Source organism: Carcharodon carcharias, chromosome 1 (genome assembly GCF_017639515.1).
Source record: "Carcharodon carcharias isolate sCarCar2 chromosome 1, sCarCar2.pri, whole genome shotgun sequence".
NCBI classification, from domain to species: domain Eukaryota; kingdom Metazoa; phylum Chordata; class Chondrichthyes; order Lamniformes; family Lamnidae; genus Carcharodon; species Carcharodon carcharias.
The window spans coordinates 42948903-42962043 of record NC_054467.1 but is presented as its reverse complement, the minus strand read 5'-3'; the positions used below and the strand labels follow the sequence as shown (position 1 = coordinate 42962043).

Sequence of the window (13141 nt, the reverse complement as noted above, 5' to 3'; positions counted from 1 at the left end):
CTGTAATCTATTATTAAGAAAGTCTTAATGCACTTGGTATGATCATGGTATGTTCAGAGTCAACATGGATTTCTGAAAGGGGAATTGCATTTGACAAATCTGTTAGCTTTTTGAGGATAGATAAAGGGGAACCAGTAGATGTTGTATACTTGAATTTTAAAATATACAATGGGTAAGAGGCCTCACAAAAGATAAATAGGCAAGCTAAGGGCTCATGGAGTTGGGGGTAATTAATGAATGGGAATCAGAGAGTGGGGATAAACAGGACATTTTTAAGTTGGCATGTGGTAACTAGTTGAGTACTGCAAGGGTCCAGTGCTAGGGCCCCATCTGTTTCCTATCTTAATGAATTAGACAAAGACACCAAGAGTAATGTATCTAAATTTGTGGATGATACAAACTTTAGGCATAAGTTGTGAGGAGGACGCAAAGCGCCTGCAAAGAGATATAGATAGGTTAAATGAGTGGGCGACGAGGCGTCAGATAGAGTATAATGTGGGAATTGTTAGGTTGTTCACTTTGGCAGTAAGAATAGAAAAGCAATTTTTTTTTAACATGAAACTTAAAAATCGATTTTCAGCGAGTCTTGTGTATACTCATACAAGGGTTTAAGGCAGGGCAGATCTGGGTGTTAAATATTCCTGGTTGCAAGGTGTTCAGAAAATATAGGAAAGGCAAAAAAGGAGGGGTGGTGTTTTTGGTTAAGGAAAGCATTGCAGAACTGGAGAAAGAGGATGTGTCACAGGATCCAAGGACAGAATCGATTTGGCTAGAGCTAAGGAATAAGAAGGGTGCAATTACATTGCTTGGTGTAATATATAGCCCACCAGCTAGTGGGAAGGAAATAGAGGAACTCTGCAAGGAAATTACAGAGGTGTAAACATCATAGAGTAGTTATAATGGGGGACTTTTATTACCCGTATATGGACTGGGATAGTGATACTTTAAGGAACCATCAGTAGTAAAAGGGTGGTAAAAGGAGGAGTGGGGGTGATTATGGATCAAAAAGGGGCTTTGCACATAAAGGCAAGAGGCATGGCTGAAGTGTTAAATGAATACTTTGCATCTGATTTTACCAATGAGGCAGATGCTGCCCAGGCCATGGTGACAGAGGAGGAAACTCAGTCACTAGAAGTGTTTAAAATTGATAAGGAGGTAGTATTGGATGCCTGTTGGTACTTAAAGTTGATAAGGCACTGGGACCGGATGAGAGGCATCCAAGAATATTGAAGGAAGTGAGGGTAGAAATTGCAGAGGCACTTACTATAATCATTCAATGTTCCCATGGATTCGGGGGTGATGCCTGAGGATTGGAGAATTGCAAACATTACACCCTTGTTCAAAAAAGATTGTAAAGATCTGCCCTGCAATTACAGACCAATCAGTTTAACTTCGGTGGTAGGGAGACTTCTAGAAACAATTATTCGGGGTAGAATTAATAATCATGTGGAAAAATGTGGATTGATTCCGAAGAGTCATCATGGATTTGTTAAAGGAAAATTGTGCCTAACTAACTTGCTGGAGTTTTTTGAAGAGGTAACAGAGATGATTGGTGAGGGTAAGGCCATTGGTGTGGTATATATGGACTTCTATATAGATATAGGTATAGAGATAAAGATAGATATAGAGATAAAGATAGATATAGAGATAAAGATAGATATAGAGATAAAGATAGATATATATAGATCTTAGTGTGTAGGGGACAATTTCAAAGTTTGTGGATGACACAAAATGGGAGAATTGTAAGCTGCGAGGAGGACAGTGTAAAACTTCAAAAGGACATTGACACATTGGAGTGGGCAGACAGATGGCAGATGAAGTTCAATGCGGAGGAGTGTGAGGTGGTACGCTTTGGTACAAAGAAAATGGAGAGGCAGTATAAAATAAAGGAAACTATTCTAAAGGGTGTGCAGGAGCAGAGAGACCTGGGTGTATATGTACATAAGTCATTAAAGGTGGCAGGACAGGTGTAGAGAGCTGTTTCTAAAGTATAAAATATTCTAGGCTTCATTAATAGGGGCATAGAGTACAAAAGCAGGGAACTTATATAAGACACTAGTTAGACCTCAGTTGGAGCATTGTGTACAGTTCTGGGTACCAGACTATAGGAAGGCTATGAATGCATTGGAGATAGTGCAGAAGAGCTTTGCAAGAATGGTTCCAAGGATGAGACACTTCAGTTATGAGGAAAGATTGGAGAAGATGGGACTGTTTTCCTTGGAGGGGGGAAGGCTAAAAGGAGACTTGATAGAAGTTTTCAAAATCATGAGGGGTCAGGACAGTGTAGATAGGGGGAAACTGTTTCTGCTGGTAAATGGATTGAGAACCAGAGTGCACAGTTTTAAATTGTTTTGTAAAAGAACCAAATGCGAGGTGAGAAAAAACTTTTAACTGTTAAAATGCTCAGAGAGCCAGTGCAGACACAACGGGCTGATGGCATCCTTCTATACCATAACAATTCTGTGGTTCTGTTATTCTGTGAATTGTATTCAACTATAATCTGTAATCTTGTGGCCCTGCTTATCCATCATCATCAAGCCAAGGGAATCAACCCTGGTTCAGTAAAGAATGGAGGTGGGCATGACAAGAACGACACCAGGCACACCTAAAAATTAGGTGCAAACCTGATGAAGCTACAACACAGGACTACTTGCATGCCAAACAGCGGAAGCAGCATGTGATAGGCAGAGCTAAGTGATTCCACAACCAACAAATCAGATCTGAGCTCTGCAGTCCTGATACATCCAGTTGTGAATGGTGATGGACAATTAAACAGTTAACAGGAGGAGAAGGTTCCACAAATCCCCATTCACAGTGATGGGGCAGTCGAGCACATCTGTGCAAAAGACAAGGCTAAAGCATTTGCAACCATCTTCAGTCAGAAGTACTGAGTTGATGATCAGTTTTGGCCTCTTCCTGAGATCCCCAACATCAAAGATGCCAAACTTCAATTCATTCCACATCAATCAAGTAACAGCTGAAGGCATTGAACACTGAAAAGACTTTGAGCCTTGACAACATTCCAGCAATAGCACTGAAGACTAATGCTCCAGAACTAGATGTGCCTTTTAGGAAATAGAGAGAGTTTAAGTAAGTTATATTTGTATTAGTAAGTTATATTTGGTGTTAGGAATGAGTTTTAGCTTTAAAATTTAAGTTTGATTTGTATTTCTGTATCTGTGTGTTAAGAAAGGTCAAATGGAGTTTTAGTTTCACTTTAAAAAGACGCTTGCATTTCTAATGAGTTTTACAACTCCAAAGGAGAAGTTAAAACAAACACAACTGTAGAAAACTGGCTGCTGCCTAGGAAAGGGGGCCAGATAGGCAGGCCCCTCCTACAGACACACACACACAAGTGAAACAGTAGTTTGTTTTGGAAGCTCTTGGAGTTCAGTTGGTTTGAAGATAGCTGTGAAGCAGAAGCAGTCTAAAAGGGTACAGATAGCAAGTCCGAAGAAAAACTGCAAAAATCCAGGAGGCTGGAAGAGGGGAAAGTCCAAAGAAGACCTTCTAGTCAAAGGAAGGACAGGAACCTGGTCATGTTAATGAAGTTAAGAATGAGGGGCAGAGAGAAAGGCTCCAAGCTTCAGATATAAAGAGACAAAAGCTGCAGAAGGGAGATTTAAAGCGCGACCAGCTTGCAAGAGGCAAGAAAATCCAAAGAGACAGCTGAAGGCCTGTAACTCTTTGCTATGGGCATGTGAAGCAGTGGTGTACTGTTAATGGCAAAGTCAGAGAGACAGTTTGTGTAGAAGACAGCTTGAATGCAAGCAGTGAACCAGGGAAGAACATCAGGTGAGCCCTTGCGGAAGGCTTCTAAGAGAAAGCGTCGGTTTGGGAGAAGGATACAAAGTGAGGTCTTGGAGAGTGGAGGTTGGAAACCCTCGTGAAGGATTGAATTCAGTGAGACTGGCTGGTTCATGGTGTGACAAGCATCTTGCGGGGGAAGGGGGAGTTGAGGAGAGATCCATGGCATCTGTTTGAGGTGGCATCTGTCACTTGGTATCAGAGTGTGGTGTGTCTGACCACAGGGTGCCATAGGTTTACATGGACTGTGTACTTATTGTGGAGATTAGAATATAAGAGAGTTTTTGTAACTTGTGTTATCCTTACAAACCTATATACATGTTTAAAGGTTAGTTGTTGGTGAAGGAGCACTGTAATATAGTTAATCCTTTTTGCTGAATAAATGTTTTATTCTTTTGTTAAAAGTTCATCAAATGACTTCTGTGCCTCTGTTCAGTAGTTACTCTCCACGTAGCTAAACAAACAAAATAAAAATTAGGATCTATCAAGCTGGGTTCCCCTCTAGGATCAGGCTTGTCCAGGGGTAACCTTAACTGGGATCATAACAGTGCCCTTGGCCAAGCTGTTCCAATACAGCTATAATGCTGGCATCTACCTGACAATGTGGAAAATTGCCCAGGTATGTCCTGTCCAGAAAAAGCACGACAAATCCAATTTGGCTAATTGCTGCCTCATCAACCTTCTTGATCATCAGCAAAGTTATGGAATGTGTCATTGACAATGCTATCAAACAACACTCTCTCACAGCAGTAACCTGCTCATTATGCTCAGCTTGGGTTCTGCCAGGACCACTTGGCTCCTGACCTCATTACAGCTTTGGTCTAAACATGAGCAAAAGAGCTGAACTCCAGAGGTGAGGTGAGAGTGCCTACCCTTGGCATCAAGGCAACATTTGACTGAGTATGGCGTAAAGGAGCCCCAGTAAAATTAAAGGCAGTGGGAATTGGGAGGAAAGCTCTCCACTGGTTGGAGTCATATGAAGGAAGATGGTTGTGGTTGTTGGATGAAAATCATCTCAGTCTCTGAGCTTCACTGCAGGAGTTCTTCAGGGTAGCGTACGAGGCCCAAATATCTTCAGTTGCTTCTTCTTTGAACTTCCAACCATCACAAGTGGGGGATGTTTGCTGATGATTGCCCAGTGCTCAATACCATTCTCAATTCCTCAGATAAAGAAACAGTCCATGTGCAGCAAGACTTGGATGAGTTTCAAGCTTGAGCAGATAAGTGGCAAGTCACATTCGTGCCACACAAATGCCAGGCAATGATCATCTCTGACAAGAGAGAATCCAACCATTCCCCCATGATATTCAATGGCATTACCATCGCTGAATTCCGCACTATCAGCATCCTGGGCTGGCGGGGGGGGTTACCATTGACCACAAATCGAACTGGACCAGCCATTAATACTGTGGCTACAAGAGCAGGTCAGAGACTGGGAATTCTGGGTTGAGTAACTCCCCTCCTGACTCTCCTTAGCCTGTCCACTATTGATCACCTCTGTTACTGCTGAGATATGTTGGATCCCATTCGATCAATGCCTCGATTTAAAAATACTCATGCCTGTTTTCAAGTGCCTAGATGGCCCTTCCCCTCCCTATCACTCACTGTAACCTCCTTTAGTCGCACAGCCCTTGTGTTCTCCTCCAGTTCTGGCCCCTTGAGCATTCGTGACTTCCTCATTGGTGGCTGTGCCTTCAGCTGCTGAAATCCTAAGTTTGGAACTCCCTAAACATCTCCACCACCCTACTTCTCATGGCCCTTAAAACATACATCTTCAACCAAGCTTTTGATCATCTGCCTTAATATCTCCTTATGTGGCTCGGTGTCAAATTTTGTCTGATAATGCTCCTGTGAAACGCCTTGAGATATTTCACCATTAAAATGCCAAATTAATGCAAGTTGTTATTGTTTGTCTGGGGTGGTATAAGTTCACTCTCTTGTTTCCTTTACTGAATACTTGAAGCAGTGTAGTGAGGTCACATTTTCTGACCATGTGCATGGGTCCAGAAATATTAGACTTTGATTATAAATGAAATTACGGTAATCATGGCCTTGAATTGAGCCTAGTGTACTTCACCAAATACTGTGGCTCCCAATGGAAACCCCTGTGGGGAAAATTCATTAACTTGCCTCTTTTGTTGTGGATCAATGCATCCTATTGTTTTGGGGTTCTGTTAAAATGCCTGCCCGTTCAACCTGGGTTGAGAGATAATGGACAATGTCCAACCTGAAAGAATCTAGGCTCTCTGTGTACCCAAATCTGGCAAGTTTTATTGGTATGTACCTTTTTTTACCACAAGGCAAAAAGAAATCATTACTACAACAACAGCAACTCATTTGTATAGCACCTTTAATGTAATGAAACATCCCAAGGCATTTCGCAGGAGCATTATGAAATAAAATGTGACGTTGAGTCACATAAGGAGATATTAGGTATGATGACCAAAAACTTGGTTAAGGAGCTAGGTCTTTGGCAGTGTCTTAAAGGATGAAAGTGAGGTAGAGAGGTTAGGGAGGGAATTCCAAAGCATAGGGCCTAGCATGATGATCAATGGTAGAGTGATTAAAATTGAGCTGCTCAAGAGGCCAGAGTTAGATGAGGGTAGATATCTCGGAATGTTATGGGAGGGGCAGGGCCATTCAAGGTCTTGGAAACTGGATGAGAGTTTCGAAATTAAGACTCTGCTAGACCCATCACCAGTGTAGGTCAGTAAGTATGGGGTAATAGGTGCATGGGACTTGGCGCTAATTTGGATGTGGGCAGCAGATTTTAGGATGACTTAAAGTTTAGGCAGGGTGAAGTATGGGACACTAGCCTGAAATATGTTAGTATTGTCAAGTCTAGAAGTAACAGAGGCATGAACAAGGCTTTCAGCAGGGATGAGCTGAGGTGGGCTAAAGTCGGGCGCGGGCGATATTATGGAAGTAGAAATAGGCAGTCTTATTGCTGGTATGAATACATGATCAAAAGCTCATTTTGGGGTTGAATGTGACATCAAGTCTGGTTTAATCTCAGACATTTGCCAGGGATAAGGATGGAGTCAGTTGCTCGGGAATGGAATTTTGAGTGGGACCAAAGACGATGGCTTCAATTTTCCAATGTTTAGTTGCAGAAATTTCTGCTCATCCAACACTGGATGCCAGATAAGTAGTCTCATAAGTTAGCGACAGTGGAGAAGTCAAGATAGGTAGATGGTAGCGAGTAAGAGGTGAGTCCTGTCTGTGTACATGTGGAAACTAACACTGCTTTTGGATGATGTCGTCAAAGGGCAACATATAGATAACAAAACGAAGGCCAAGGCTAGATCCTTGGGAGACACTAGAAATAACTCTGTACGAGCAGGAAGAGAAGCTATTGTAAGTGATACTTTTAGATGCTTAAATAGATGAGAATGTAATCAGGTGAGAGCAGTCCCACCCAGCTATGGAAAAGTAGAGAGGCAATTGAGGAGGGGTTGTGTGTAAGGCTGCAGATAGGTCAAGAAAGATAAGGCGGAACCTTTGTCACAGTCACATAGGATGTAATTTGTGACTTTGAAAAGAGCGTATTAGAACTTTTTCTTTCCTGATTTGAATGCAGTATCACTTAGTTCTGTTTCGAGTTGCACTAAAGTAAAATCAGTAGTGCAGTATAATGGCATCCTAGAGTGGTGTTACTGTTTGTTTGGTCGACTCAACTGGTAGCACTGTGTGATTGGAGTAAAAATTTTGTATGTTCCACCCTTACTTCAGGATTTGACTATCCAACCTGGTCTGTTGATTCAGTAAAGTACTGAGGAATGGTGCATTGCCATAGATATTGCTCTTTGGATGAGATAATAAACTAAGGGCTTGTCTGTCTCTCTGACAGTTTGGAGAATGTGAAGGACCCTGTAGCAATATTTACAGAAGAACAAAAATTTCTCCTGGTGCTGTAAACTGCATTTCTCGCTTCAGCAATACCATCAAAACTGGCTAAACGAGTTATTTAAGTCACTATTGTTTGTAAGAACCTTCCATTCATTTGTATTTGTTTCTGTAACAATGGTTCCTGTATTGAAAATACATTTGTTCTATAAAACTCTGTGATGTTAGATGTGACGTATAAATTCAATTTTTAAAAATAAAAGTAATCTTGTATATAAAATAAGTTGCTTGACATATATATTCCTTCTTAGTTGCCAACATACATTTTGTGTAATTATTTTACATTCACAGGCAGAAAATATGGATTTACGTTTATTTCTCCCAGACTGCCACCCTAGTAGGTATGCTACTGTTACATTAGTAAATGATTCCCAGCCCAACAAAGTGACTCCTCAAGCTGCTTCTTCAAATGAGACTCAAGCTACTCATAAAATAGGAAAACTAAAATGGCGCAATGTTACTCAGCCAGAGTGAGTATCCATTTTAAATCTTTTATTGTTTAATGTACTTACTGTGCTTAATTTAAATAATACTTTGAAGAGGCCTGTTACTTCTCTTTTTATTTGAAAATTGCTGAGAATTGCAGTCATTCATTTTTAATATTTTACTGTTTATTTCTGCTGTTTTCCTTCATTTCTGGTGATCTCAGAAACTAAATAAAACATTGATTTGCTATTAAATTTTAAAGTTATTAAATGTAAATCTGCTATTAAATTTACAATATTATCATTAGCCTGTAGGATATTAGTGTCCTGTACTTTTGGTTTTGGGATTCTGCGCCAATTTCATAGACAATGCTTTCTTCTCACCGTTGTGAAAAACTTTTGTCAGAAGTTTAAAGAATTAGTGGAAAATTATATTCTGGAGTAGGTGTAAAACTGGAGATATTCAAGATTGTAAAATTTTCAAAACAGGAATGGGAGAAATGGCGGAGAAAGGAGGGTATCACTAAACAAGGATACTGTTACAGCATAAGAAAGAACATTTTTAATTGGTGCTGTTACTCGGGTGAAGAGCTGCCTGTATTCAGTTCTGCAACAATAAGGGATCTGTTCTCATATTAGAGCATGTGATAGATTGCCAATAGTGAGCAAGACATTGAGGATGATGTTTGCAGATATGAGCGAGGTTTGTGGAGGAATGATTATAATAATTGAAAATTGTAACTGTTCTGAAATAAAAGTAAGATAAAAACATTTATGATCAAAGCAACCTGGTTTTGGTTATAAAAAAAATAACTACAGTAAGTGGCGTGAAGCTGAGAGAACATTTGGAATTAGTGGTCTTTATGTAATGAAATCCATTGAAAATAAAGGAAAGCAGCTTCAGCTAAAAAACCTTCAGCTGAAAATACCCTAATTTTAGTTAATGAGAGGGGACGTGGCCTAGATTAGTAGCAGTTCAAACCTAACCACCAGTGGAAGATATTTAACTATGTAATAGTTGAGTGCTACACTAGGTCCAGTCCAGTTAGAAGCAAAGACTTTGGCCTGATTTTAAGTTCTTGGCAGAAACTAAGCAGGGGAGGTGGGCAATTCTAATGAGGGTAGTTATTATACCCTCTGACCCCTTTGTCGCCTTGCTCTATTCCAAGCTGTTTGTATTAAAACAATGCGAAAGACTTTTACAAGCACATAAGAAATGAAGGTAATCAAAAAGAGATGGGCTAGGAATGAAAGAGCTGTGGATAAAGGGGAGCCTGTGGACATACTGTACTTGGATTTCCAGAAGGCATTTGATAAGGTGCCACATCAAAGGTTTTTGTGGAAAATAAAAACTCATGATATGGGGGGTAACATATTAGCATGGATAGAAGCGAAAACAAAAAATGCTGGAAAAACTTAGCAGGTCTGACAGCATCTGTGGAGAGAGAGAGAGACAGAGATATCGTTTCGAGTCCGTATGACTCTTCTTCAGATCTAGAGGGAGGTAGAAATATATACATGGGTGAAGTATATACTGATTAAGCGGGGTGGAAAGGTAAAGCTGGATAGAAGGCCAGGGATAGGTGGAGGCAAAGGAGAGATGGCAAAAGATGTCATAAACAAAAGGTCAAAGAGTTGTTAATGGTGGTGGTACTGGCTAAATGAGGTGCTAATGGTGACATTAAGAAAGCAGAATGTGATGATGGCAGGACCAGGGTAAGCACTCTAGAAAGTGACAGATGGCCCTAGTTGGGGTGGGGTGGGGGGAAGGGATGATTGTGGGAAGAAAGATCGAAAATAGGCTAAAAGCTGGGGATAGAAAAATGAATGAAAATGGAAATATATTTAAAAAATAATAATACTGAAAATAAGTGGGAATTATTTTTTTAAATTAAAAAAACTAAAAATGAATATGGAAAAAATGGGGATGAAAAAGGTGGGTGAGGATGAAGGAGAGAGGTCATGGTCTGAAGTTGTTGAACTCAATGTTAAGTATGGAAGACTAAAGTGCCTAATCGGAAGATGAGGTGCTGTTCCTCCAATTTGCGCTGAGCTTCACTGGAACATTTCAGCAGGCCAAGGATGGACATGTAGGCATGAGAGTAGGATGGTGTGTTGAAATGGCAAGTGACAGGAAGGTTTGGGTCATGCTTGCAGATAGGCCAAAGTTGTTCTGCAAAGCGGTCACCCAGTCTGCATTTGGTCTCTCCAATGTAGAGGAGACTGCATTGAGAGCAGCGAATGCAGTAGACTAAATTGAGGGAAGTGCAAGCGAAAGGAGTGTTTGGGCCCTTGGACGGTGAGGAGGGGGGTGGGGAAAGTAACGGGGCAGGTGTTTGCACCTTCTGCGATTGCATGAGAAGGTGTTGTGGGAGGGGGTTGAGGTATTGGGGGTGATGGAGGAGTAAACTAGGGTGTCCTGGAGGGAACAGCCCCTATGGAATGCCGACAGGGCGGGTGAGGGGAAGATGTGTTTGGTGGTGGCATCATGCTGGAGTTGGCGGAAATGGCAGAGGATGATCCTTTGAATGCGGAGGCTGGTGGGGTTAAAAGTGAGGACAAGGGGGACCCTATTATGGATCTGGGAGAGAGAAGAAGGTGTGAGGGAAGAGGTGCGGGAGATGGGTTGGACACGGTAGGGGTCCATCCTGTTCTCATGCCCACATGTCTGTCCTTGGCCTGCTCCAATGTTCCAGTGAAGCTCAACACAAATTGGAGGAACAGCACCTCATCTTCCGATTAGGCACTTCACAGCCTTTCACACTTAACACTGAGTTCAACAACTTCAGCGCATGAACACTCTTCTCCATCCCCACCCCACTTTTTCATCCCCCTTTTTTCCATATCCATTTTAATTTTTAAAATTTTTAATTAATTTTTGAAAAAACATTTTCCCACTTATTTTCATTATTATTTTTAAAATTTATTTCCATTTTCATTCATTTTTGTATCCCCAGCTTTTAGCCTATTTTCGACCTTTCTTCCCACCACCGTACCCTCCCCCCACCCCATCCCGACTAGGACCATCTGTCACTTTCCAGACTGCTTACCTGCCATCATCACATTCTGCTTTCTTAATGTCACGATTGGCACCTCATTTAGCCAGTACCACCACCATTAACAACTCTTTGACCTTTTGTTTATGACATCTTTTGCCATCTCTCCTTTGCCTCCACCTATCGCTGGCCTTTTATCCAGCTTCGCTGATTCCACCCCGCTTAATGAGTATATATTTCACCACATCGCTACCTCCCTTTAGATCTGAAGAAGAGTAATACAGAATCAAAACGTTATCCCTGTCTCTCTCTCCACAGATGCTGTCAGACCTGCTGAGTTTTTCCAGCATTTTTTGTTTTCGTTTCAGATTTCCAGCATTTGCAGTATTATATTAGCAGGATAGAAGATTGGCTGGCAGAAAGCAGCGAGTATGCATAAATGGGTCTTTGACTGATTGGCAGGATGTGACAAGTGGAGTCACAGGGGGCCTGTGCTGGGGCCTCAATTTTTTACAATTTACATCATTGACTTAGTTGAGGGAAGTGAAGGCATGGTAGCTAAGTTTGCAGATGACACAAAGATAGGTATGAAAGTAGGGTTATGAAGAGGACATGAGGTTGAAGATGGAAATAGGTTGAGTGAATGGGCAAAGATCTGGCAGATGGATTATAATGTGGGAAAACTTGAAGTTGTTCACTTTGGCAGGAAGAATAAAAAAGCAGAGTATTACTTAAATGGAGAACAGCTGCAGAATTCTGAGGTACAGAGAGATCAAGGTGGCCTAGTGCATGAGTCACAAAAAGTTAGAATGTAAGTACAGCATGTAATCAAGAAGGCTAATGGAATGCTATCTTTTATTACAAGAGGAATTGAACATAAAACTAAGGATGTTATGCTTCAGTTATACAGGGCATTGGTGAGACCACATCTCGAATACTGGATGCAATTTTTGTCTCCTTATTTAAGGAAGGATGTAAGTGTATTGGAGGCAATTGAAGAAGTTTACTAGATTGATACCTGGAATGAAAAAGGGGTTGTCTTATGAGGATAGGTTGGACAGGCTGGGCTTGTTTCCACTGGAGTTTAGAACAATGAGGGGTGACTGATTGAAGTGTATAAGATCCTGAATGATCTTGACAAAGTGGACATGGAAAGGATGCTTCCTCTTATGGATGTGTCCAGGACCAGGAGGTACTATTTTAAAATTAGAGGTCGCTCTTATTGGACAGAGATGAGGAGAAATTTTTTCTCTTGGAGGGTTGTGGAACTCTCTTCCTCAGAAGGTGGTAGAGGTGGGGTCACTGATTATTTTTAACGCAGAGGTAGATAAATTCTTGTTGGGCAAGGGATTCAAAAGTTATCAGGGGTGGGGTTAGATGGGAATGTGGAACTCGAAACATAAACAGTTCAGCCATGATCTTACTGAATGGCGGATCAGGCTTACTTCTGCTCTTATTTCCTATGTTCGTATTTCAAACTAACACAAAGAGCATCAATTGTCACATTCCCGGCCCATAGCCAAGATGACTTAGGACATTAAGCAGTTTGTTATCTTGTTGTGGGTGTCTGACTAATGTTCACCTGCATTGTGCAGGGGTTAGTTTTATTTTTGTGGGCACAACATGAGATACATATGAGAATATACTTATGGGGGTAAGGGTCTGGTCAATTTGATTGACAGGATTGTTTGTTAATCCCTACACAGGATGTTGTCAGAGACATTGCCCTCTACTGAATACAATTAAAATTAACAAAGAATTGGAAAGCCTGTGTTTGGGAGGTATCTTTGTTTTGAATAAACGGTCTATGAGATGAGGCTTGAGGCCTGGAGCTGCAAGCAAGAATTGCAAGCAGTCAGGACTTGTGGTTAAAAGTTAACAATAGAGAAAGTTATGCCAGAACAAAAGGGCCCAGGTGCATGGTGTATTTTCATTTTTTGAGGAGCAAAGTAAGATAGAATTAATAAGTAGAATTTTCTTTGACAATTACTTCCTATGTTCACTTCC

The 13141-nt window shown here is 41.1% G+C and overlaps 1 protein-coding gene across 8 annotated transcripts in view; it reads left to right on the top strand.

Moving 5' to 3' along the window:
- kiaa1109 (KIAA1109 ortholog) overlaps positions 1-13141 on the top strand; it is a 527093-nt gene that overhangs the window by 176896 nt on the left and 337056 nt on the right. For all 8 annotated transcript variants that reach the window (XR_005944164.1, XM_041196895.1, XM_041196846.1 and 5 more), the window contains exon 17: positions 8005-8183. Coding sequence is in view for 7 of the 8 variants with exons in the window: in XM_041196895.1 (XP_041052829.1) it covers positions 8005-8183 (179 nt within the window). In the remaining variant the exon portion in view is untranslated. The remainder of the gene's footprint in view (positions 1-8004; positions 8184-13141) is intronic.